The sequence below is a fragment of the Theobroma cacao genome, chromosome 5 (genome assembly GCF_053813885.1).
Source record: "Theobroma cacao isolate CCN51 chromosome 5, ASM5381388v1, whole genome shotgun sequence".
Classification (NCBI taxonomy): domain Eukaryota; kingdom Viridiplantae; phylum Streptophyta; class Magnoliopsida; order Malvales; family Malvaceae; genus Theobroma; species Theobroma cacao.
In genome coordinates, this window is record NC_142643.1 from 39,901,797 (window position 1) to 39,928,989 (window position 27,193).

At 33.2% G+C, this 27,193-nt stretch overlaps 2 protein-coding genes and 1 pseudogene across 7 annotated transcripts; 1 reads left to right on the forward strand and 2 right to left on the reverse strand.

Moving 5' to 3' along the window:
• Positions 1–1,017: 1,017 nt before the first annotated feature.
• Positions 1,018–3,085, reverse strand: LOC148762876 (toll/interleukin-1 receptor-like protein; annotated as a pseudogene).
• A 9,493-nt stretch (positions 3,086–12,578) lies between these two features.
• Positions 12,579–19,984, forward strand: LOC18599487 (zinc ion binding / DNA binding protein). 4 transcript variants are annotated; one of them, XM_018121427.2, is made up of 10 exons: positions 12,579–12,818; positions 13,817–13,896; positions 14,402–14,589; positions 14,981–15,827; positions 16,025–16,134; positions 16,827–16,886; positions 17,923–17,973; positions 18,610–18,680; positions 19,048–19,281; positions 19,382–19,984. In XM_018121427.2, the coding sequence occupies exons 1-9, from the start codon at positions 12,709–12,711 to the stop codon at positions 19,244–19,246; spliced, it is 1,716 nt and encodes a 571-aa protein (XP_017976916.2). In that variant the 5' UTR covers positions 12,579–12,708; the 3' UTR covers positions 19,247–19,281; positions 19,382–19,984. The 4 variants fall into 4 exon arrangements, with proteins under 4 accessions (XP_017976916.2, XP_017976917.2, XP_017976919.2 ...); XM_018121428.2 differs by having other exon boundaries at positions 19,403–19,984; XM_018121430.2 differs by having other exon boundaries at positions 14,981–15,232; positions 15,431–15,827; positions 19,048–19,984.
• Positions 19,985–20,795: 811 nt separating this feature from the next.
• Positions 20,796–26,132, reverse strand: LOC18599489 (disease resistance protein At4g27190-like). Of its 3 annotated transcripts, XM_088806476.1 has the most exons (6): positions 23,244–26,132; positions 22,663–22,839; positions 22,091–22,522; positions 21,539–21,836; positions 21,113–21,467; positions 20,796–20,944 (listed from the first exon to the last, which is right to left on the reverse strand). In XM_088806476.1, the coding sequence occupies exon 1, from the start codon at positions 25,503–25,505 to the stop codon at positions 24,048–24,050; it is 1,458 nt and encodes a 485-aa protein (XP_088662602.1). In that variant the 5' UTR covers positions 25,506–26,132; the 3' UTR covers positions 20,796–20,944; positions 21,113–21,467; positions 21,539–21,836; positions 22,091–22,522; positions 22,663–22,839; positions 23,244–24,047. The 3 variants fall into 3 exon arrangements, with proteins under 3 accessions (XP_088662602.1, XP_088662601.1, XP_088662603.1); XM_088806475.1 differs by having other exon boundaries at positions 21,113–21,836; XM_088806477.1 differs by having other exon boundaries at positions 21,113–21,836; positions 23,244–26,116.
• Between the last annotated feature and the right edge of the window lie 1,061 nt (positions 26,133–27,193).

Consider the following 27,193-nt stretch of genomic DNA (forward strand, 5'->3'; position numbering starts at 1 on the left):
TGCACCTAAATAAAAAAGATTGGTGGCGACTCTCTAAATTTTTCACGTTTAGCAATCGAGTTCTCGGACTCGCACATTTCGACAGTTTGGCAACTCCTAGGTTTTTTTTTCTAGGTCTAGTAGTCTAGTTCTCGAATCCGCACGTTACGACACGTCCTTATCACTTTTTGGTTTTGTGAAATTTATTGTGTAATATAGGATATACTAATAGGAATGTCAACTTAGAAGACACTGGAGAGCGAACACACAAACATATATAAATATTTCAATTTCTTCTGCTTAGAATATTAAGCATGAATAATTTTAAAAAAATGAGATAAAGGTGATTAATTATATTCAAATTATCAATGCTAATATATAATGTAACTAATTGAATTAGTATTAAAAATTAAGAGATGTCAACTTAACTAAAATCATGAAAAAATAAATAAAAATAATAAAATCACAGATAAAAATAAAGATATATTATTCTTTTTACTAACTCAATTCAATTTAATTTTCTTTAATATCTATTTTTTTCTTCTTTAAATAATTGTCTCTGTAGTATATCTACTTTGTTATGTACTCAGGTAATAAAATAACTAGAATAGTTATTTTTTTCTTTTTACTCAATCAGTAATATTTATTTCATACATCCAAGCTGAACGCCAGGTAAAATTTAAAGTAGAATACCTAAACGTACGGCCGCTCCCAAGGAAAAACACGTCTTACTCAATTCAATTTAAATTTCTTTAATATCTATTCTTTTCTCTTCTAAAAAAAATGAAATTTTTTATTTTAGAATTCTTCAAAAATTGTTTTTTGAAATTTTAAGTACATATAAGAATATAATAAATAATAATCAAAGTCGATTTTGTATGATAAAAAACAATTGAAAGTAGACATTCGATTTGAAATAGAAGTTGTAAAATAGGCTGTTCACTCGCGTAGTGAAAATACATATAACTAGTATCATAAAATAATGAGCATATATAAGTTTGCAATTTTTAAGAAGACATCAAGTAGTTAAAAACTTGCTTACCTATCTTCTAGAAGCATGCCTCCCAAATCCGCAACTTCTCTTAAAGCAGCCTTCCATCTTTGTACCATGTGCATCTCAGACTTGAAGCTCTCTTCATGTCTAGCAAACGCTTCTGCAAAACTCCCTGTCTGCTTCTTGACTTGAGATGGATTCACGTCATAGAAAATTGGTAAAACAATGTGTTTGGAGAATTTTCTATGTTCCATTATCTTTACAAGTTCATTAAGGCACCATGTTGACGAAGCATAATTCTTTGAGAAGATAATGATAAATATTTTTTATTCTTGCAATATTGCTTTGTCAATCTCCTCTCTTATATTCATTCCTCTCTCAATTTCATTAGCATCTCTACATGTGTGAATCTTTACTTGCACCAAAACCATGTAAATATGATTTATAAATTTTTTACACGTATCTGCACCTCTAAAATTCAAAAATACATTATAAGTGTATTGAAAAATTGATGCGGAGAACTCTTGGTTGTGGACCATTGGAACCTGTCATTGAAGAAGAATACAAAAGAATCCAGACTGGCTGATAAGGCACCTAAAATAGTATTGAACAACTTAATTATCTCATCAAAAGAAAGAATTTAATAAAAAAAATGAAGGCCTTATACCAATATTAAAGAATAAAAAATAAGTAGTTATATAAGTTGAAGCTAGAGCTAGGAATATTAAAGATCATAACTAAGCTGGATAATGAATTTAGACAAAACAGCACCAATTATCTTTGTAATTAGTAACCGACATATATATTTTGGATATATAATTTCAAATACATATGAAGGAGTTAAGAAGAGAAAAGTTAACTAGAAAAAAAAAACTAGATTGGCAACAATTTTCATTTAGGTTAATCGTAACTAGGACACTTTTCTTTTTTAAGAAAGTAACATTAACTTAAAAATAAGTCACTAAGTAGGTAGAGCTTTGATGTATATATCTTAGATATATAATTTTAAATACATATATATGTCACGAATTACAATTATCGTTTCACTGAAATTAATATTTATCAATAAAAAATTTTAAAAATATATATGAAACAACAAGTTATAATATATACAAATAATATCATAATAGTTTCACGAGACTTTCTGAAATTGAAATCTTGCGGAACTTATTAATTTGTTCCTTATTTGCACTATTTCAAGAGAAATTGTTTTTAATTACTATAACTTATTTGAAGGTTAATTGTAATTTATTAAAAAATTAATCATCCTATGCTATCTAATTTCAGACAAGAGTTTCACCTTTTTCTTTCCTCTACAGTCCAATCTCAGACCAAGGCTTAATTTGCTCTCTCATTTTCTTGGCCTGAACAAGACTGGAGACACTACTAGTCCAATCACCTGATAGTCTTTTGCAAGTTGCAAGTGAGCTGAGATCCAAAAGTTATCGGCCGTCCATATCTGTCAATCAATTTACGGTAAAAGGTCAAATCAAGCAAATGCATTCCTGCTCCAAGTACATCTGCGGGTCAATCACTCCGTATGCCACACCCATTCACACCTCGAAAGAAGAAAATTCAAGATAAATTCATTTTTCGTCGTGCCTACTTTTTCCAATTCAAACTAGTGCCACTCTTTGTCCCTTCCCAATTATAACAACTACTCTTTTCTATTATTTTTTTAATTTATTTGTCTTTTCTTCTTTTTATTATTATTTAACTTAAAGTGATAATATTTTATTTGATGTTTCAATTAGTTGTTGCCCCTCCATTCTCTTTCTTTCCTTCATCTTCCTTGTACATGTTAGTTAAATTCATTCTTTATCATCATTATAATTTTTATTATAGTGATTTATTTATTTTCTATATTTTTTCTTTCCTTCTTTTTATTATTGTTTATTAAATTTATAATTTTCTATTGATTTAAATTAATTTAATACTAAAATACATTTTTACCTCAACAATTATCTTTTTCGCTCTTTTTTATACTTCCAATTACCTGCCATAGGAGCTACCCGCTTTGATACAATTTGAATGGTCCATGGAAAAATCCTGTCCGCTATAAACCTTAGCTGGAAGCAAAAATTCTGTCCATGCCTTGGTTTCCCACCACATTCAGACATATCATGTCTAAATTCATACCATGATTAATCACAAAAACCCAGCTGTCCAATTGGCGATTAAATACCATCAATTATTCTCCAAGCCGCGTAGGACTCCATTAGTTTCCGAGAATCCCTCAGCACCGTGTTCAAGAATCAAGCAGATCATTGCGCCAACTCATGACCAGATTACTTTCCAACTCGCGTAAGACTCCATCAATTACCAGAATCCCACATCAACATGACCAAGAATTAAGCAAATCATTCGGCCAACTCATGTCCAGATTCAGACATGAACAAATTATGATCGATTCCAGCGCTCAGCTATTACTCACAAACGGTGTGTCCCAACTACAATGAAACAGAACCATTCGTTATCAAGAACGTTTAGGACTCTTTTCAAATTTCAAATTTTTCCAGCCATAGCTCCAATAAGACCGTTTCCACTCAATCCAGCTGCTAAGAGATAGAGTCCTATTCCAAATAAATTCAAAAACTTATCATACCCTCCGGCGCTTAAAGATTAGTGCGGGATAATCTGGATTAAATCAGAATTTCTAAGAGTCCCCCCTTAGCCAAAAATTCAGCAACTTCTTTCCCCTGACGCCAAACATGTGATATTTTCCAACTTGGAATCTTCTCTTTCATCCGTTCCATAGCAGTTATTACTTGTGTATATTTTCATGGTGCTTCCTCCGGATTATTCGATCACAATACAGTTGAATCACTCTCAATCCACAAATGACCATGCGTGTGTAACATATGTGTAACAAAAAGAGAGAAGGCCTCTAGGATTGCTAGTAATTAAGCCAAGTCAGTATCCTTCACACCAATTGGTTTAGAGATCTTAATTTTGGCCTCACCAAACAAATCTCTTAACATGCCTCCATACTTGCCCAACCCGAACTACTTGATTGTTAGAACACAGAACTAGAAAATCAAGAAATTAACTTCAAGGCATGAACAATGCCACTTTCTTTAGTTTTATTCGCCTTCTACTTGTAGTGTGCAAAAAAGTTACCAACATATAAATTTCAAAGATAAAATAAAGCAAAATAATTAATGGTGTTTTGCATTGACAAAATCAATTCATTCAGTACTCATAAAGTATAACAAGATTATCATTCTTCTATAAGATTTTTCTGCAGCAAAACATTATAGAAGAAAATTTGGAGAATATGGAGAAAGGGGGAGAGATTGTTTTTATGTTTTTTTTTTTTTTTGTGTTACAAAAGTGAGTCTTTTTATAGGCATAGGTGGCTATTCCCAATAGACACTGTTGTATTCATTCCAAACAGTCACCACAGTTGGTTTTTTCTAACAATCATGACTCTTTCTATATTTTCAATTCCCAAACGTGACTTTTATTAGAAAATGTCCAACAATCCCCTACTTTTTCAAATTAATCCAAATTTTTTATAATCTTGAAAATCGATTGCATAAATGAAAAGGTCATTCGATTGAACATTCATTTAGTGAAAACATGTTAAAGTTAACCGAAACTGTATGATAGACTATGTTTTGAACCAACTATTCCATTTTGTTAACTAAATATGTCTCACACAATGATTTCAATACCAATAAATACACAATATCCAGTGACGCTTTTATGACCATGCATCTGCATCCTCTTTTCATGAGTGCTAATAAAGTCACTCTTAGAAGCAGCCACACTTCACACTCACATAAGTAGATCTAATCAAGAACATCCCTGTAACTAAAGCATTCTAATAAATTTATGTTATGGGTCTATTAAAAGTATATAACTTATCATTTCCTTACCATTATAGGTCACTAGCACATTACTTGGGATGGAATATAGTATATCATATTATAATGCTAGCAGCCACATACAGATAGTGTACTTTATCTCATTGACCTCAAGACTTGACGTTACACCAAGCATTGAGTCAAGTTTCCACCATGAGTGACTTTCAATTTATGAGCTTGAACCCCATCCCCTTTGAGGTCTTATTTACAAGATCTCTAACAAGATTTTTTGTTAAAGAATTCGCCAAGTTTTCACTAGACCTCATAAAAGTTATAGTAATCACTCCATCAGAAATTAATTGTCGGATATAACTATGTCTTAATCCAATATGTGTAGACTTTCTATTATACACTTAGTTATATGCTTTTGCTAGGGTCACTTCACTATTACAACGGATAAGAATTGGAAAAATTGGTTTAGGCCATCAAGGCACAACATAAAGTAAAATTTTGAGCCATTTGGCTTCCTTGTGGCAACAATCAATGCAATAAATTCGATTACCATGGTCAAATCCGTTTCACACGTTTGTTTCTTGGACCCTTAAGAAATGGCATCCCCACCAAGCATGAAGATCCATTTGCTTATGGAAGCATGATCTTTTAAACTTGTAATCCAACTAGCATCCAAATAACCTTCTAATACTGATGAATATCCATTATAGCAAAGTGCATAATTAATTGTTTTCTTTATGTACCTTAGTATACTATTTATAGCTTGCTAATATAAAATATTTGGATTATTTGTGTACCTACTTAACTTTCCAACAACAAATGTTATATCTAGCCTTGTACATTTTATTGCATACGTTAAATAATAAATCATTATTGCATATTATAATTGATCAACAATCCTACTAGCATTAGGTACTAATTTAATTTAAGGATCCATGGGTGTAGATGCTAGTACACAATTACTAAGATCAAATTTTTTAAGCACCTTTTTAATGTAGTGTGATTGTAACAAAGTTATGTCATTTTCCTTTCGAAATTTTTAATTCCTAAAATGACATTTGCTACACTCATATAATTTATTATGAAGTTATTTGACAAAAACTTCTTTATCTCCTCGACTTATTCCAAATCTATGCCAAAAATTAGAATGTTATCCACACATAAGCAAATTATAATACCTTTGCCACTTTAGAATATGTTATATATGCACTTGTTAAATTCTTTTATGTTGTAGCCATTGGCTAGAACGACTACATCAAATTTTTGATATTATTGTGTTAGTGCTTATTTAAACCCATATAATGTTTTGATAAGCTTACAAACCTTATGCTCTTGTCCCTAAACAATAAATCCTTTAATTTTTTTTCTTTAAATCCCAAGAGCATAATTTCTTGTTTTAGAATCAGTGCAATGAATGATCACAAAGCTATACTATTGTATTAGACCTCTAAATTAATGTTGCATGGACATATGACTCTTTATAATTTTTTTTCTTTCATTTAGGAGTGATTCCCTACAATAAGGTCACATATCTCAAATGTTACATTAGATCATTCCATTAGTGGTCACATATCTCACATATCTTTTCATTTTTTTTTCATTTCTTTGGAAAAGTATATAATAAATTCTCATTAAAGCTCATGATGTCTAGTTTTCTACACTTACAAAGAGAATTTTTGTAGTTCTCAAATCACTATAAAGCATAAATTAGAAGAGCAACAATGAAAAATTGACAAGTTTTTACATGTTGAGACTACCTATGATCAAAGCGGACAATCCTATTGACATTAAGCTTTTTTTTCCTTTTTTTTTATTTTAATGCTTAGTCATCCATAAAGAAAAATCATAAGATCTTGACTATTTCCTCTTGAGAATTTATTCATATATTTGATGTGTCTAAATACTGTACATAACAATAATACTAAATTTTCAATTTTTTTTTACTTTTCAAAAATTAAATCAAATAAATCATGACTTGTTCTGTTGAGAATACCCTTGTTAGAGTCTCACAATTTAAGTCCTTTCCAAAAAAGGAATAAGAATGATGACAATAGTTGCCATGGCAAAGGCCTAAAACTCCAAAACCAAATATATATTAAACAGCAAAAATTGAGAAGAGAAACAATAAATTTCTACAGAATTAAGTTTCCTCACTTTTTCCTATTACAAGATAGTTATGGTTACACGTTACCCAATTTAGATAAAGACACCAATTTTTTTTTACTTAACAAGTGCAGTGTACCAAGATTTTTCAATGAAATTTCTTGGATCATAAATCATTAGAAATTCTTGAGATATTTAATAACTAATCTTTCAGAGTAGATATTGTTACGACAATTCATGCAAATCAAATCAATTAAGGAAAAAAAGCTTATCTAGTAAACTTGTGAAAAATCATTTTTCTATTTTCTTTGTCAACATCAACCCCATCCAATTTTACAAAAATCAAAAGCCAATTCCCTCAGTATTCCACTTACAGTAGTCATTATTAAAATGAAATAAAACCTTAAAATTGTTAGAACACGGACACATCAACACTATGCTATGTCAGCATTATACCATGTTAGCATTGTGCCACATCAACATGACCATGCCATATCAACACATAGTCAACGCCACATCAACATACTTAACAATTAAATTTAATGGTATTAGAGTTAAGGACTATAATTAACAAATTCATAAAGTCTAATGACTCAATTTATACAAATTATTATAAAGGGACTAAATCCATTCCTTTTGTAGAGTATAGGGACTAATTGCATAATTTAATTATATAATTTTGATGTATAAGGAGATTATTAATTTATATATCAAGTAGGATCTATATATATTTTAAAGTATATTATGTTATAAATTTAGTGAATTATTAATTTATCATATTAGTTTCAAGTCAAGTGTCACGACCCAGAATTCCCATCGGGCCCGTAACAACCACCGCGACGTCCTGATAGGCACTCATTACCCCAAATGCCGATCGAAACCCCGCAAGGCTTAGCATCAGCTTCTGCATCTCCCCGGTGAGCGACAGTTATTAAATCTTGCATTTCAAGAAATCATAAGTAGTTTCCAAATCAAAATAATAAAATATTATTTTCTGACTCACAGGGGCATTTTCGTCATTTTTTTTCGATAATATCGAAACTCGCCAAAAACATGGTGTAAAAGCTAAATATGTTCATACATATTTTAAATCAAATAACTAAAGTATAAAATTACTTTTACAATGACACGTAGGCCCCCAACTAACCAATAAGATGCGAGTCTGTGAACCTATAATTTTGACAATGCAAGGCTAACTGAAGTCCTTGATGCAATCGGCTATCTACCGGCTATCCCGAACCTAAAATGTGGGGAATTGAAGGTGGTGAGATTATAAAATCTCAGTGAGTAAACAAACACCATCTAAACTATCTAAAGGCGAGTAAATGAAGACAATTAAAAATAATTAACTTCAACAAATTTTTCACATGATGAATATTCATTTTAACCAAATAATCAATATGACTCGTGAATTACTCAAAACTTGGCTCATGCCAAATCCTGTACTCGGTGACACCTGGACCAGGGGTATCCAACCGAGCCCGTCAAGGCTGTTAAAAATTCATATTTCGCATAAATCATATTTTTATTTTGAAACATAGCCGTTCCTTGGCGTTGGCTGAGTCTCACTTTCACGCGGTGGTCCACGTGAAGTGCACTCAAAAAGCCCACCTCAAGAGATACCCTACACGCCTCTACGACCCAGGTGAGAATATAAAGGAGTTTACCGTGCCCCTCTAATAGGCTGGCCCACGGAACCCCCCACCACTGCAGTAGCTAATCTTTTATCTACCACCTGATTTATAAAATCTTTTTCTGCATGACATGGTAATTTATCGCAACCTAGCCTCTCAAGGCTAAATACACAGTACAAGTAATTCTAACACCAAAATCAATTTAGCCATTCATGCTCATTTATTCTCATAAGCCATTCAATTTAAAACCATAAATTTACAACACAAGCAGGCAGTCTCCAATTACTCTATTTTCAAAATCAATATTCGATTTTTCAGAAAATTTATAAAATCATTTTATAAAATCACAATTTCTCTTAAAACATAGCAATTTACTATTTAAACCCATTTTTCATAAAATCACACAATTGTATAAAACTACTCTAGATAATTAAGACGATAATAAGTTTACTCACAGTTTCTGAAAACTAAATTCGGGTATTCCAACTATTACTCCTCGAGTGCGATTTCTTTGCCCTTGCCAGAGGATTCGTCACCTTGACAAATTGTACAATTAAGAGGTTTACTACTTTGGTACTAAACCAAAATAAACTAATTTATACTACTAATGCATGATATGAAATGCAAAATGTTTAAATTTTGCCTAAACGAGATGTTAGCCTATTTCAGTCTTTTACCCGATAAATCAATATACGCGTCCGTTTAAACTCCAAATTAATTTTTTTCAGTTTCTATACCTCAATTGCACCCAAATTGACTTAATGTCCCTAAGTGGTGCAAATTATCAATTCCGATAGCAAATTACGAAAATACCCCTAGTGGATAAAAATTCATATTTTTGCTATGAAAATTCCCATTATTTTTCTAGGCTCATAATTCATCATTATTCATCATAATTCCTCAAATAAACATCAAGATCAGCAGCCAATATTCCCCTAAAAAATTCGGCATAATGGGTTTCAATGGGAGAAAATTATTTCTCTAGCTTATTTTTTGCTATATTTCAATATAACCTAACTAAAATCACTTAATTCAATTAAAATCAACCAAAACTCAAGCTCAAAACTCATCCATGGAGGTTTGGCCAGCATGGGTGTCCATACCCACTTTCTAAGTTTGCATGGAAATGAGAAAAAAATGCATGGGTAGTGAAAATCACAAGAAAAATCAATGAAATTTACCTTTTTAATGCTTGATTTCTTGATTTCTCTTGATTTTCCCCAAATTGTTTTAGCTAGGGTTCTTATTTCTTTTCCCCCTTTTCCTCTCCTGGTTTGGACAGTTGAAGAAGATGAGAATTCTGAAATTTTGACATTTTTAAATGCTAAAATAATATAATATTATTTTATTTTATTTTTTTTTGTTTTATTAATTCCTTAAATTCTAGCCATCCATTTATTTCCAAATTTTCACCATACACTTGTCCCACATATCCATAGCTTAGATAACATTCTCAGACTTATCCAAAGTCTTGGTGGAGTAATTTTTGAAATTCATACTTTTACCCCCGTAAAAGTAAAAAATTACATTTTTGCCCCAAAAACTGAAAAATTACCCATAGGCATATTTTTCATCCCTTATACTCATACCATTCTTCAAGTTGTCAAATTTGATCTAAATTCTCTCAAAATCTCAAATTTTGTCCGTGAGTGGAAAAATTACGATTTTGCCCATACACTCCAAAAATTACCGAAATTAAACTTTTTCACTGTCAAACCCTCAAATTAAACTCCAATAAGTTTAATATATTCAATCTTAGTCAAACAGGATTAAAAATTTTCATATTCGTCCTCAGGTGATAAATTACCATTTTGCCCCTAAAATACTTAAAGTCCGGATTAACTCCATATCGGACCTCAAACTCTGAATCCTCATTTTAAATCAACCCATGGGTTTTAGTTTTCTCAAATTCATCCTCGATTCTCTGTGTAAACTAGTTCAAGACTTATTTGACTGAACCGTACCATTAGGGGTAATACAGTCATTTAACTTGGTTTCCGGGGAAATTCAATATACAAACATGCTATCCAAAGCATGTGAATGATATATCACAAATAATTTAGAGTCGGGTGTTACATCAAGATTGACTAAAAATATTATTTAATTAAAATTATTAATTTATAAAGATTTTACTATAATGGGAAAGCATTGGTCTTACATTGATTAGCCATTCAAATTCAACACAATCCTTACAAATGCTACTCATACATCTTTAATTTCTAAATTTGACACATGAAGTATTGCCAAATGAATTAAAAAGGAAGGGTTACCATTTTCTATTTTAGTGAATTCACATGCAATGAGATGTTATTAAACAAAATTAATAAATAATAGAGAGAAATAGCTTTACAATCAAGTAAATCGGGGCGAGTTAGATGAATAGTGCTTTTCCCCAATGAACTTAGTGATGCACAATGTGTCACTTGTTCTTGAGGAAAAAGATAAAAGAAAAAACCTCTCATAATTCAAGAAAATGTGAAGAGAAAAATCTATTTAAGTACTTTTATATCTTAGTCACCAAACTAAACTTTCTAAAATATCTCAATTTCTAATCTTTTTAGATTATTTTCACTGTTACCTAAAGTGGTGATGGAGCTTTTCAGAGTGTTCCGAGCTATATTCACTACTTCCCATGCAATAATGTATTTCCCTACTAGACAACTCATTAATATATCCAAAAAATAATATATTAATAGCTAAAATCAAGTATCTACTTATTATTCATTTATTATTTATTTTAATTAAATTGAGATATAATATGAAAAGAAAATAAATATTATATATGATCAAAATTTGGTTTGTAGGTGTAAGTCACTTAAGTTCAAATCGTTTCAAATTAGGTCAATCTAAATTTAGATCTCTTCAAAAATTTGATTCACTTTTTGAAAATTGATTTGGGTTGGATCGGGTTGCTTTAAAATGGATCACTTAGGTCAACTTTTTCCAACTTTAATTGATTCTCTTATTCTTCCCTAGTCAACCATGCAACGCATTCAATAGTTCAAAAGAGTAAGTCCTTATTTTGAGATCAATAGCCTCAAATTTAGATGAAAACTATTTTAAAAAAATGTTTTTTCCAAGTCAATGAGATCTTATCTTAATGATAAAAAAGTTTCGAAATTTTTAAATTTTCAATTCAAGTTCCACAGTATATGGATTTAGTCTAATTGTATTTTAGTTTTGTTAAATTAGTTTATTTTTTTGTATGGATACAACACGTGAAATTTATAATATTTATTTAATTGTAATTGAAATTTTTGCTTGTAATTTATAATTTTAAAAAAATAAATATGATGCTAAATGAATATTTTTGAAAGATTAAATATCTATTTTGAGATCAATTGTACAAATTGAGAAGAAAACTATATTCATTAGAGGATCTTTGATTCAACAAAAATCAACTCCTTAAAGTCAACATAGGTACCAACCAAAATTTTCATTGGACAATCCCTATAATTTATTTTAGCAAATTGGGTGACACCCAATATTACACTGACGATAATTTAATCAAGCATTGGCTTCAAGCAAGTTATAGTAATAGATGCAACTCTAAAAAGTTTAATCATGCACTTATGTATAATAAGTTCATACCTAGTGATCTTCTCCCTCCTTTCCTTCAAAGCCTCTGAATGGATCTGAACGTAATTATATTTACTTCTTCAAAACTTGATTTAGCAATTGAAATGAATTAAATACCAATTGAATTGAATTTAGGTTTTAAGAGTGAGGTGGGGATGTTGTGTTGGTAGGAAGAGTTGGTTCGGTTCCAGCGGTAATACTCTCTCTTATTAATTGAAAACCTTTAATAGGGTACAGACTGGCTCTTCCTGTCCTTCGAGTGTCAGCAATGACCAAATTTACCTAATTATCCCAGCCAATATAACCTTTAAATGACGTAAATAACCGTAGTAAAGTTGGGACAGAGTTGGAATTTAACATAGATTTACATGATGATTAGTTTCCCTGCAAAAAGAAAGTTACCTCCTGCAACTTTGATTACCCTACGTTTGTTTTCCGGAAGAATCCAAACCTCCTCAGTCAAAAAGTTAAAAACAAAGAAAAGTACTCATCTTTTACTTTGGTTTCTTAAGGACAAAATCTGTCAACACCTTCTGGCTCTTTGTCTTTGAAGTTTCAACGTACGAAGAAAAGAGAGTATTTTTGTTTTTTTGTGGCAATGAGCAAAAACAAAGGGAAGAAAAAAGTGAAAGCAGAAAAAGAAGATGAAGCTGAAGATTGGTGTTTTGTTTGTAAAGATGGTGGGAAGTTGCTTCTCTGTGATTTCAAGTGAGTTTTTTTTTTTACATTATTTTTCTGTTTTTTTTGGGTAATATCAGGGTTTGTTTTTATTTTCTTTTTTGGTTTTCTAGGTAGTATTAGGGTTGTTTTAATTGGTTTTTGTCTTTGATCTGAGTAAAAAGTCAGGGCTGGATCAGTTTGTGTTGCGTTCTCTTTTTCTATGGTTAGGGAAAGAATATTTACATGGAAATATTTTGGAGAAGAAAGGGAACGGAGTAAAAGGAATGGAAAAGGGAGAAGAATTCGGATAAAATGAAAAGAAAAAGAAAACAAGGAAAAAGGAAAATTGAAAGTGATGATGAAGTTGTTCTAATGCTTAGAAGAGGAGGGACTTGTATTGAAATGTGTAAATATAATTTCTAATGTAATGTAGATGGCATTTTGTCAGTAAATTTCCAAATAATAAATGTACGGTTCGCATTTTACTGTTTAATAGATAACGACCAAGAACTGGTTTAAATTTCGTTTAATATATATATTACAAGAAATAATCATTAAGGAAGGAATTTGTTATTATTTTGTATGCATTTTAGTTATAATTTGATCACAGAACTCTTTATGGAACAATTAAGAACCGTGTAATCTATTAAGAGTAACTGGCTATTAAGTGCATGTAAATTGAATGTCCTCTGTAAACGTGCCGATACAATTAGAGAACTTTGTTTAAGAGTTCTTGCAAGTATCCTTGGTTGAATACTTGAACTTATCTTCCTTAATTGCTCATGGTATATACTTCTCAGTTCTCATTGATGCCGTTTTCGATCTAGTATGCTGAACTCTTGCTACTGGATTTTTGAGTCAGCATTCATACTTCCTTTATGTACATTCATTGTCAGGCTCTGCTATATTGCTATTAGCTAGGTTTTCTATTTTGAAATTTTGGTCATCCATAACTACTATTAGGATGGTGTGCCCGTTTAGGGATGCATATATTCTAATTCCTTAATAACATATGTATATATGATTCCTGTTTTCTCTGTTTTCAGGGGTTGTGGAAAAGCTTATCATCCCGTATGTGTAGGAAAGAAAAATTCTGTTTTGAAGTCTGAGGGTCGCTGGACCTGCTGTACGTCACTTTAACTTCAAATGATACTGTAGAGCATACACAATTTTCATTTGTCTATATCTACTAAGTTAGTTATGCACAAATCTGAAAAGAATAGCATGTGACAAGGCTCTTTAACAATTGATATATAAATCAAAATAAAGGTCAAGTTGTTGACTAATCCTGATTCTGCTGTCATCATTTTATATTTGTGAACAGCTTTCAATAGCTCAAGGGTATTATCTTCCTATTTGCCAGTAGTTGGTAGATGTACTTATCTTAAATGTAGAGATTTAATTTTACATGATTGGGAAAGAAAAGTGCAGTTATGTGCTTTGGCAATTTTAGCTTCTCTTATGATGCACTATGATAATCAACTGAATACCCAATAGACTTGATCACTGTTTTTCCCCTTATCTAGGATTCCACATATTTATATATACTGGTAAGCAGAATCATAATATAACTTTGATGGCTCTTCCCACTTCCCTCTTTAAGCCTTGGTCTCAATAAATTGTGTTTTCAGGCAGGCATTCTTGTTCCGTTTGCGGCGGTCCCCCTCGGTTTTATTGCCTCTGCTGCCCTGATGCTGTTTGCAGGCTCTGTGCAAGATCAGCTGAGTTTGTGTCTGTTAAGTTGAAAAAAGGACTCTGTAAAACATGTATAGAGGTTGCACTACTTGCAGAAAATAATGCAGAATTTAACTCCCAAGGGGTATGCCACTCAATTGACAAGCTGACTGATGGATTTATAGCCACTGTTTTCTTTTCTCTTGGGCTTTATCATGTTTTCTTCAAATATTGTAAATGCTATGTAATCTAATATTGCAAGGCTTTTTGGTCATGGAACCCTTTTTATAGAACTAGGCAGAACTTGATATTCTTAGAAGATTAAAGAGAAAAGAAAGTGGTATCAGAGAAGAGAGAAGTGGGATGGGTGCAAGGCGAAAATAGAAATTTTGATAATCTCCCTTTTTTCCTTGTGGCCAGTAGAGAGAAATGTTTACAGCATGTCTTCTGTTTTCTTTAAATCTCTCTCTCTCTCTCTCTCTCTTTTCCTTTGTTCGTGGGAGCATGGCCTTTTGAACTTATGGCTTGATCCACAGGTCAAGATGGATTTTGAAGATCCCGATACAGAAGAGTTCATGTTTAAAGGTTATTTGGAGATAATAATGGAGCAAGAAGACTTGACATTTGATGATTTGCATCGTGCTGCGTTGAAGAAGGAGAATTATGACAGTAGCTCAGATTCTGATAAGATTGAGGATGAAGATGCTGTAGTGACAATTTCAGATGGTGATAGTGATACAGATTTTGCTGTAATAGATAATTCATTGGGCAAAAGAAAGAAGTCTGAGGTTAGAGAATATGTTGGATGGGGTTCAAAACCTCTCATTAATTTTCTAAAATCTGTTGGCATTGATGCAACTGAAAAATTATCAAAATTTCAAGTAGATATAATAATTTCAAAATACATTCTAGAGAAAAACCTTTTTCGTGAGGAAGGGAAAAAGAAGACGGTTCTTTGTGATGAAAAGCTGTATTCTCTTTTCCAGAAGAAACAGGTGCACAAGAACAAGATATATGATCTTTTGGAAGCTCATTTTGTTGATACTTTGGGACAGTCAAACTCAGATGAAAACGAGAATGATAGTGGAAGTTGTTCAGGGAATGAAGATGAACATATTATTGCAGTATGCAAGAAGCAGAGAACATTGAGCACTGATAAAGTGCCTCTTGAGGAAAAGGTGGACTATGCAGTCCAAAAGAATTGTTATGCTTCTATAGTTGCTGAAAATATCAAGCTCGTGTACTTAAGGAGGAGCTTAGTAGAGGAGCTGTTGATGCAGTCTGATAATTTTGAAGACAAGGTTGTGGGAAGTTTTGTCAGAGTGAAAAGAATGCATGGGAACTGTTCCATAAGGACTTCTTTTCAGCTTCTGCAAGTTACAGGTAATCTTTCATTTGCAAAAAAAATTCATCTTTTTGCTAATGTTGCACTAATTATTTGTTATTAATCTATAACCCTTATTTTGCATCGAATTTAAGTCATCAATATACAATGAACAGAAAAGATGCTTTCTTTATTTTTGTCATAAATTATTCAAGATTCTGTTAATTCACATGATTCTTGATCCTTTACTTCTCAGGCATAAAGAAAACCTCTAATGCCAAGGTTGACAGGGGCATTCTGCTTGAGGTTTCGTGCATGCCAGTTGATATTTGTATTGACATGCTTAATGATGGTGACATCTCAGAGGTAACAGTTATCTGGGAGGTTTTATCTTTTGTTGTTTTTCCAAAATTTGTAATATTGATATAAATCACTAAAATGATGAATTTTTTTTATACCCATATAAAAGGTAATTTGGTCTGAACAAATTTATTTTTTTTAACAGCATTAAAAGAAGTCCTTTCAATTTGAGGATTTTCTTGAGATTGTCTAAGGTCTTTATTGACCTCATTTAAAGTTATCTGAATTATGAATTCTTGCAATACCTCCTTACGCCTCAACCAAGTAGACTCTACAAAAGTTACTAAGTGAATTTGCTTGGCTTTCTAGAAACTGTTAGATGATACCAGCATGGAGTGAGTTTCTCATGATATACTTAAAACCTTTTTCTTGCATTTGATTGGGTGTGTCTGTGTTCATCTTCATTCTTTTTTTTGGCCACTTTTGATTCATTGATTTCAGTTAACCGCTTGAGCTGTGATGCTTCATCAGTTCTCTTAGTGCTGTTCACACCAGGCCAAAGTGGCAGTTGTATTCTCTTCTTTTGTGTTCAGTTCTCCTAGATCCTTTGCTTAAATGCTATTTTATAGTCTATGTATTTTCTGTTCAGATGAGGAGGAAGTTATTGATGAGGAAATCTCCTCACTACATTGTTTATTATTGATATGTTTGGTTAGCACCTTTATTGTTTTTTTAGTTGCGTAGTGTTGACTTAGCAGGAAGAATGTGAGGATTTGCGACAGAGGATGAAAGATGGTCTTCTCAGAAAACCTACAGTTGTAAGTTCTTTGACAAACTTTTACTTTCCCAGAACCAACAACTTATTTGATAACTTTTTATGAGTGATTACTACTTGTTTGTTTATATGACCAGTCTATGCTAATGTACTAGTAAGGTTACTCAAAGGGCACTATTCTTAGAACTACAAGGAAAGGAAATGTTGGCTCAAAATGGTACTGGAGTTATTACTTGTAGTGAAAGTAATGTGCTGAACCTAACAATCAGGTGAAACGAAGAAATCATTCAAGGGTTCAATAATTGCTTACAGAAACACTTAGCAAAACTTATCTCTTTGTGAGAAGGCAGAAGTGATTTGAATTTGACTTGAAGGACATTCTCTTCTTCCGACTTGGAAAATGCACTCTTGAGGGTTTGCTTTCATACTAGAACATTGCCTTCACCCGGGATGAAAGATTTTTGTGTAACTCAAAGCTTATACACTTTGCAATTTGATCCTATTTCCTTAAACATGTTTGAAAACTGAAAGATATTGCTATAAGTGCATTAACGTCCATCATATACAAGCTGGCAATTGGTGAAAGAGATCTATTGATGATTTTAATCAACCTATAATCACAGTTCTTTCAATGTGCATCTTGTTGAAGGCTGTTTCAGTCCTTCTGTTGCTTGGTGTTGGAGATATGCTATTAGGATTTAGGAGATTAACCTCAAGATCTGGATTATGAATTTCTTGGTGACGATTTATGGTTACAATTGCAATTTTACAATTTTGAGTTCAGTTGAAGAGAAAGATGGAATACTTTTCTTTCATGGATGTGAGTTTCATGTGTGAACCACTTAAACTGTAACATATTCTTCTATGTTATCACTTGTCATTTCATTGTTTAGAAACTTCAATCTCTTTATCTTGAAGCAAAAACAATTTAAGTTAAATGGCAAAGTTTGACATTGTGTGTTGTATCATGGCTTCCTATTTATTTTAATTAATGTTTATTGAATCTGGATTTATTAAAATTCTTAGCAAGTAGGGAAACAGGTTATTCAAAAATTTAAATAGAATATTCTGATTGACAGGTGGAGCTTGAACAGAAGGCAAAAAGTTTGCATGAAGATATAACAAAGAATGTATGTATATGTAATCATTCTGATTCTCTTGTTATACTTTAGAAAGTTTATGTGTTTTCATTTGCATTTTGATTCCCAATGCCTTGGCTCTGTAACTTTAGGTCTGATCACTTGATTATCTCTTGGGGCTTGCAGTTTGATAAAAGGGAATAAATGCAAATTCTAGTTAATGAATTTAGAGCAGCATACTTGCACTTTAGTGTAACTGTCTATTTGTGGGTGTGGGTGTGTGCATGATTGAGGGGGAGAGGTGTTGATTATGGACAGCTTAGACCTTTTGGCCGGTATATATTTAAGATAAGGTACTATCTTTAGAAGGAGGTTCTATTTGAATGATTAATTTGAAATATATACTTTAATGTCTTTCTTCTCACCCAAGAATTTATTTTTGCATGATATCATCTTTGTGCTATCGTTACCCTGCATTGATAATGCTCATGATTTATGAAAATTCATTTATTGATTAGAAATTGGTTTTGATACTCATTTAGGAGCAGGTGGTTGAAAAATATCGTTGATGTCCTTGCGAGTCTAATATCTATATCTATTTATAGTTCATTTCACTTTTCTTGTTACTAATTATTTGAATGTAGATTTCTTTAATTGTCTTTGCATTATATGGAATATTGTTGCCAGTGGATTCAAAGACAATTGGTCAGCTTGCAGAACAAAATTGATTTTGCACATGAGAAGGGACGGAGATATATATATCCTTTTTATGATGTTGAGCTATATTGTAGAGTCAGCCATAGTAATGTATGCTTGGTAACTACCAATACCTGAAATTCACCTGAATTGGTAATTTAAAATTTTAAACATGCCTTTTATGAAAGCCAACTCTTAATTTCCTTCTGGGAGGATCCAATTTTTTTTCTTCATTTTCTGATCAAAACTTTTATATAAACTTGTAGAAGATTGCCTTGAACTAGTATATCCTCAGTACCTTATGTTTTTGTTACGTATAAAATATTGTCTGCACGGTGACTGTAGTGTTATGTGTAGCGTGTCCACATGTCCAGGTTCTATGCTAACTTCAAATGAATGGTTGTGCCTTAACTTCCCCTGATTTTATACGTTAGAGCGATTTTTGGATGAAAGAGAAATGCTTAAGAAATCATCTGAGCAGCAACGATTGCTGCTAAAGTTGCCGAGGGTCATTGCAGAGGAAATTGAGCCTGATCCAACTGCTAGGGATTCTTCAGAAAATAATTGCTCAAATGGGTCAGGCAAGCTGCAATGTCCCGCAGTTAATCAGGCTGATGGTGGAGCTTAATTGCAGATTCTGGATTGGCGAAGGAAATGCTGCAGGTTTTTAACTTGATTTTCTTTGATGTCAGCATCATTTATCATTATTGGTTTGTGCATAATATTCAATGGTGAAATTTTCTGACTCATAATTCCCATACAGCAAATTTGGTTTTTGGCTTAGGTGAATATGGATTACAGGGTTAACGGCAGCTGCTGTACAGTAAATAGCATAATTTCATCTAACGGAAAATCCTAGCAACATTCTTTTGGAAGTTGGTATATTCAACTTTAGGTGGTAAAAGCAATATGATGTTTAATAGTTTTTAAGTTGCCTCCTTTGCAGCCATCTATCATTTGGCTTGATAACTGATTATCTCCTTTGATTATGTGTGTCATGATGCTGCGTCAATTCTTGCCATCAAAACTTATGAACATTGTTAATGATGGGGTAGGCAAGAAGTGTGCTGGTGACTGGCTCGGAGTCATTTCTCATTTGCATTTTGCAGATGATAGCCGTTCTGTTTCTTTGAGCCTCTAAATGTAGCTGAATGGCTCTACATTTACTTCAGCAACTATAAAGAACCTTCAAAAATTTATGTTCGGATGATCTAACAGAAATTTGATAATTCGCTTTCATGAGTGAAAGCTAACCTGAGTATAAACGAGTTTAAACAATCAGATGGAAAGCTTCTTTGGGGAAATCCAGTTGCTCCTGTGCACCTTCAAAGCTGGGTTTCTCATCTTCAAGGAGGTCTTTTAGCTCTGTTGTGTTCTTCCTTCTCTTGATGGCTAATATTAATAAGAAAACAACATTAGGATTCAAAAAGCATGTCGATAATTAAGAAATATCTGCTTATCAAATTAAACCAAAAGGGAATGATCGAGGCTGAATATGCATGGCATGAACGACGAAGAGCAAAATTAGCATAGAAAGCATATGTAAACCATTAACAAGAAGAGAGGAAAACCAACACCACTTGAGTTTAGAAGCCAATTTGTACCTTCTCTTCTTCGCTCAATCTCTTAATATCGGCATTCAGATCATCTGTCTGACGCCCTTTTCCCTTCCCTTCTCCAGGTTTTACTCTCAATATGCCCGTGATTAACTTTCCCTGACAGAAGCTATTCATATTGGGACATTGTTCCACAATTACTTTTTCCAAGGCTGGGAAGTCGAAGCCCAAGTTCCCTTGGCAAAAGCTTGTGAGCCTTTCTAATGATTGAAATTTCAAAAATTTCAAATTTTGAAATACAATCTTATCTCCTCTGTCTCCTTCCTCCTCTGCCACTTTTCTGTCAACTTATTGCATTCTCTTATTCTCATGTCCATCAGTTGCACCAGAGTTCTTGCTGTTGATGATGAAACTAAATTGATCATCCCTTGGCAGTTCCACACATCAAGAGTTGTGAGACTCTGGAAAGATGCTGAAGGCGTTAAATTACTCAACAAATCACATTCCCACACTTTTGTACTCTCAAGTTTTTGAATAACTCTTGATAGGGAAGTCCCCTCAAATAACTCTCTGAATTTACAAGAAACCACAACAAGCTTCTTCAGATTGTAGAATCGTCCGAGAAAAGATAGAAAACCAGATATGTTATCAGGGCAGGACACCACACGAAGAACTTTTACATAATGAAAATAGTCCATTGGATACCGGCGGTCAGTTATTGATGCAATGTCATCACGGTTTAATGACAATTCGTCCAATTGATGGATGACCTGCAAACATATTGAGTATGAACAAGTTAAGACCAATGCACCTCTTTACCATGAAATTTCAAAAAAAAAGAAGACGAATGCACCTCAGTAAAAGTGAACAATATTCTGCACTTATAAAGCTAGCTTACAGGTAAAACCCCCCAATTATGCATTTTGGGACTTCATTACCTTTTCAAACAAGAAAAGTGGCTGCTGTCTGTCCATCTCATTTATTTCATTGTTGCTATCTTCTGTACCAAATATCTTTAGTCCTTGGCAGTGAGAGGCAACCAAATTTTTCAAAACTGGCCAGTGTGTAGTATGTCCCTGGATAGAAGCATTTGAGTTTCGTTAGGTGGCAAAGTTCTAAAGTTGATAACCGAGGAAATCCGAATTCAATGGCTTCTTCTATTCCCTCTTCCTTTGCTACAATTTCCTCCAACCCGCATTCCTTCACTTCTAGCATTTCAAGCCGCGCAAGACCTTTAGCCACTGAGGTTGGAAATATATGCTTGAGACTCTCACATTTACGGGCGCTCAGAAGCTGCAAATTTTGAAAGGTAAGTATTCCTTGAGGGTCCTTATTCCACACAAACTTCAAATTTGGTAGCTTACAGAGATACAGCTTGCTCAATTGAGTGGCTACTGCAGCTTTTGTTTCTTCCACAGGTATCCCCTGGAGATTAAATACTTCTTGTAGTGAACCACAATCATATATATCCAGTGTCAAGGGTTCCTGGAATCTCCTTAACGTGCTTTTATCAGACGGATAAATGGTTAAGAGCTTCTCACACAGTCGAACTCGCATTAGTTTTAGTTTGCAAAAGGAATCTGCAGCCAACTGGTTATGATATATCTAAGTCAAGTTTTTCAGACGGCTGATTATCATTGTCTCCAAGCTAGGAAATGTAACCTACAAAGTTCAGGGGCCCATAGTCAGAAGAATACGATTAGTAATAAGAAATGGAGATGGAAAGTGAATAGTAGATAGTTTATAAGTTCAATTAAGATAATAATCAGGATTGGCCAAACAATTTGTAACTTATTATCTCTTTTCAAGAGGGTTGAGGTTTAAGGTATGAATCCTTTAGACCTTGTCAAAATGTACCGAGAAAGGTAATGAAAGTATAAAGGAAAATATAGAAAAATAAATAAATTCCGCAACACCTTTTCATTAAAGAGAGGTATTTTTAAGCTGCTGCCAGAGTCAGTATCTTGAGGTTTTCTGTCTATACTGATAGATTTGAAGACAAATTCCTTCAATTCTGAGCATTGGTCTATCTCCAATCGCTTCAAGGATGGAAATTCGATTAATATGGAGTTCCCTGAACAAAATCCTTTTAGCCTGCAAAGATTTATCAGCTTCAGAGAGTTCAGCTGAGAAAACGAAACCTTATATATGACTTGCCCCGTTTCTTCTGTGACTAATATCGCTCTCATCATTTCACATTTGTTTATCTCCAGAAATTTAAGCTGCATTAGAGTTGTAGCCACGGAAACTGAAAACAGGTGTTGTGGTGAATTACAATCCCTAATAACCAAGCTTGTCAAATTTTGAATGCAATGGAACGATGTAAAATCCTTGCTAGGGAACAAAATCTGCATACATATATATAATTCCTTTTGTAAGAAAGCAAGAACTGATCAGTTGGTATATTTGAACTTGTTACACTAACTTAGTTAATGGTATTGATTCTATGTTAATCAGCCCAAAAGCATTAAAAATGAAAGTCATTTACCTTTTGGTTCAACAGTGTCATGTCTCTGGAACTTGTGCTGGTTGTCTCGATATTGCTAACCTCTCTACAGCAGAAGCAAAGCTTTGAGAGAGACTGTAGTCTCAAGGACCTAGACAGACTAGACACACTTTTGTTGGTTGCTTCATTGTCATCCAATATTTCACTGCAACAAGATGACTGCAATTCCTTGCCAGGGAACAAATTCAGCATACATGTAATTCCTTTAATTTCTTTGTTTCTGAACAACTTTCTTGGTTGATTAAAACAAATAAACATAGGATATGGTTCTAATTGTTTCCTAAACGTTAAAGGGGTAATGCATTTGTTAACTAAAGATGGACATGCCTCACATGGTTCATCTGAAAAATTCTGATCAAACATGGTAAACGCCCTGATAGATATAATGTGATTATTCAATGTTAATAAGCCAAAGGTATTGAGGATTGAGGTGAAGAATCTTCAAAACAGAAACTCTTAAAAAAAACTTAAAATCAATTAAAAAAAGTTCCAGTTCCATACCTCATATCTAGGACTAGCAATGTGGATAAAGTAAAAAAGGGTACGTTTCGCTTGGAAATTACCTTGTCTGATGTGGACCTTGTACTGCTTGTCTTTGGATGAACCTCTCTAGAGCAGAAGCAAATGAGCTGCGGGAGAGATTGTAGTCTCAGGGACCGTAATTGACGAAACACCAGTTTGTCCATTGCTTCACTATCATCAATGGCTTTTTCCTCAGAAATAATCTCTGTGACATTTTCACAATCATTCACTTCAATCTCTTCAAGTTGAAGAAGCACTCTGGCCTCGGAGAATGAAAACAAATTCTTCAGTTTCTTACAGCTTGCAACTTTTACGTTTTTTAGTCTGCTAAATGATTCTGGTGGGAGTTGACCATGGCAAATTTTCTTCAAATTTGTCAAATTCTGCAGAAATAATGACTCTAAGACAGGAAATGCTTTAGAGATAATCCACTGCTTGGAATGAATAATGTACTCAATGTTGGAGCCACTTTTGACATGGAGATACTTCAGGTTTGGAAAACCTTCATGGTCTAACTCGTAAAGAAGGCTCTTCACACCTTCTAGTTCATCTAGATTCAGATATAGAGCCTCGGATTTCTTCAGCAACATTTTTATCCCACGATCTTGATGGAGTCTTGTATTTAGCTTCAGTTTCAACGTTCTTGGGATAGACAAACCATACCATTTCCATGCTTCTCCAATTAGAATTTTGAATCTTTCCAACCTTTCATGGAACAAGTCTTTTGGTATAATGTTGGTTTCACGAATCTGAAATTCCAGAGTTGTCAGGCATGACAAATCTTTCAACTCGACGAGACAGGCATTTTTCCCTCCGTCAACCTCCCACTCAACAAAGCTTTCACACTAATATAGCTGTTCCAATCTGGACAGACTTGAAAGCAGATTTGGTGGAATTGCCTTGATTTTGGTCTTACTCAAATTCAAAGACCTTAGCTTGGTTAGCTGCTTAATTTCCTCTGGTAGTTCCTCAATTGTTGCTCGCTGAAGGGAAAGAATTTCTAAATCCTTCAGCTCTCCAATAATAGATATGTCTTTTAATAGACATTTATCAAGGTGCAGCGTACAAAGATTTGCTAGTTGAGTGATTGATGAAGGCAAAGACGATAAGTTCATGTTGGTCAAGTCTAACACTTTTAACTCACTCGTCCGTGCAAAAAACCCGTCTGGAACATTCAAGGAGGAAACCTTACATGAAATATGAAGAAATTGAAGTCGCTCACAGTTTAGTTCGTCAGGAAGCTCCATGGGCTCATTATCCAATAGTGAAATCGCTGTACAATTTTTTGCAAATATTTTGTCTTCCCAATCTTTTAATGTTACCTCATTCGTCATTGAAAGTATGTTGCCTCCCCTGAATGGAATTGACATCGCAACATCGCGAACAATGTCATGTACGGAAAACTGCCAATGTGCAAATCCGTCACGCAGCAAATAGGAGCATTTGAGTTGATTGATCAATGCCTCCACCTTGACTCCTGCTTCTTCCAATGTAATTATGCCTTGAAATAAGCCCAATCCCATGGCATATGTCAACAAGTTAAACATAGTCGCTTTACGACCCAATAGACTGCACAACAAGAAAGTCAATCTATGTTCTTCACTTTCTAAGTAGTCATAACTTAGTTTTATGGCTGAATAGACATCTGCTGGTATTCCAGTGAGGTTTCTTGAGGAAGTCCCTTCCGTTAAGTTACTCGGATTATGCCATTTCAATTGATTCAAGGCAGCCTTCCGTTGGATGAAACTTTTATTCTTCAAAACCTTTGCAACTGTCACAATGGCTAGAGGTAAACCCGCGCACCCGCGAGATACTTCTTTCGCTGTAGACCGCAAGCGAGGATGCTCAACACCATCGCCAGCCATCTTCTTGAAAAGGTCCCAGGCTTCTTCTTCAGCTAAAACGCTAATTCCGAAATTGTTTTCGACTCCCATCTCACTGGATAGGACATTGAGATCTCTAGATGTCAGCAGGATCTTGCAAGCCACCAGTTTATGTCCGAAGGGAATACCAATTGCTTTCAGATTTAGTCTGCTCCTTATGTCATCTAAAATCACAAGAGTCTTCGTGGACTTTAATTTCTGACGTATCCGATCCGCTCTCAGACGTGTAATATTTATGTTGTCAGTAAACACCAAATCAATCTGGTCTGCCAACTCTTCTTGAATATTTTCTGTGTCCGAAGCCTTGGTTACATCTACCATGGCCAGTGCATCAAATAACTTGCTCTCTTTGGCTTGTCTAGCAACTTCTTTGACTAGGGTGGTCTTGCCCACACCAGCAAGCCCGTAAAGGCCTATCATGTTTACATTTGCATCCTTCAATGCGTTTATAATCTCAGCCAAAGCATGCTCTCTTGACTTGAAGCTGATATCTGAAGCAGGTATATGGGCCACTCCGTCAAATTCGCCATCTTTCAAGAGTTGAGCAATGGCCTTGGCCTCCTTATCCACTTCCTTCCTGAGATGTTAACGAGACATGAAATTCGGAAACGACTCCAGGAAACATCTCTTCCTTGCTGTTTCTTCAGCCTTGGTTATTTTCACTTCCTCTTCAGTAAGCTTCTTATCGACTTCAATAAACCATCTATGGACACCCTCTAGAATCTCTTGCTCATTCTTTATAGCCACATCAACAGATTTCTGCACTTGATTCCTTGCATTCTTCAGTTTGTCAACTTCCTTCTTGAGTTTTTCAACTTTCTTATCAGGGTCCCATATGCGGTCGAATGTGTACAAAATGCATTGAGCAGCAGCGGGGATATGATCCAAAATGTTGTACATTTCTTTGGTTTTTTTCTTGGGTCTGAAATAGAAGTGGAATCCAAACCGAAAAAAGAACCTTGAGAGAGAAGCACAGAACAAGCAGGAGGGAAATTGAAAGAGAAGAATGTTTACAACCAGAATATAAGGTAGGATTTCTTTTTCTTTTTCAATGGACAGATACACTCAAATGGAGAAAACCGTACCTACCCAACTTTATTTCTTTATAGCTTTTTTTAAAAAAACGTTTTAGATAAATTTATAAAATATTATAATTGAAAATCAATATTTTCAATTTTTTTTCAGTAAAATATAACTTTATAAAATTAAAATTAAAATTAAAATTAAATAAATAATTAATGTAGGTAGCGATTGACACGTGTCCATAGTTTGCCGCCCTTAATGATAATTTTGAGAAAAAACCATTATTTTGTTATAATAATGTTTTTTTTTCCACGTTTATAGGGGACAAATATAGGAGTGTATTTTGAATTTGTAGCCTCAAAATAATATGAATTTTATTTAGTTTGAAAGTAAAGAAATAAAATTAAAATAAGATTAAACTAAATTACACCAAAAAATCAAAGAAAATGAGTTGTCTAGCTACATGATACATCAATCATTCTATTAATAAAATAGAAATTGTCATGATTTTCTTCATTTGCTTATAGTATTACATCATCGACTTTAAGCATTGATATCACAATAATCATTTAACAAATTGATATGTTAAAATTTGAATAATATCAAATTTATAAAAAAAAGGAAATATTTTTGAACATTTTTTTAAAATTTTAGAAATATTAAATAAATAATTTTTAACTTATATAATATAATATGAATTTTTTAAATTGAAATTAAATTAAAACTTTTTAAATAAATAATTAATGTACACATCAATTAACATTGATAGAATTAATGTTTGGTTACATTAGAAATTAATATAAAGACTAACAAGATACTTTTATAAATTGTAAAATCAAAGTGATATGTGCAAATTAATTATTCCTTTTTTATCCTGATTTTATTTGCTAATATTTCAATATTTTTGTTTTGAATAAACGTTAATGCATTTTTTCTTTTCTTAATTACTCTTTGATTTTTTTGTCATAGTTCATCATTTTTTTTCTTGATTAAGAGTCTGTTTGGTTTGGTTTTTTTTCTAGCCTTAAAGCTATTCTAAAGTTGTTTAGTAAATTTCTTTTTATAAGTTCTTTTTTATAAGTTAT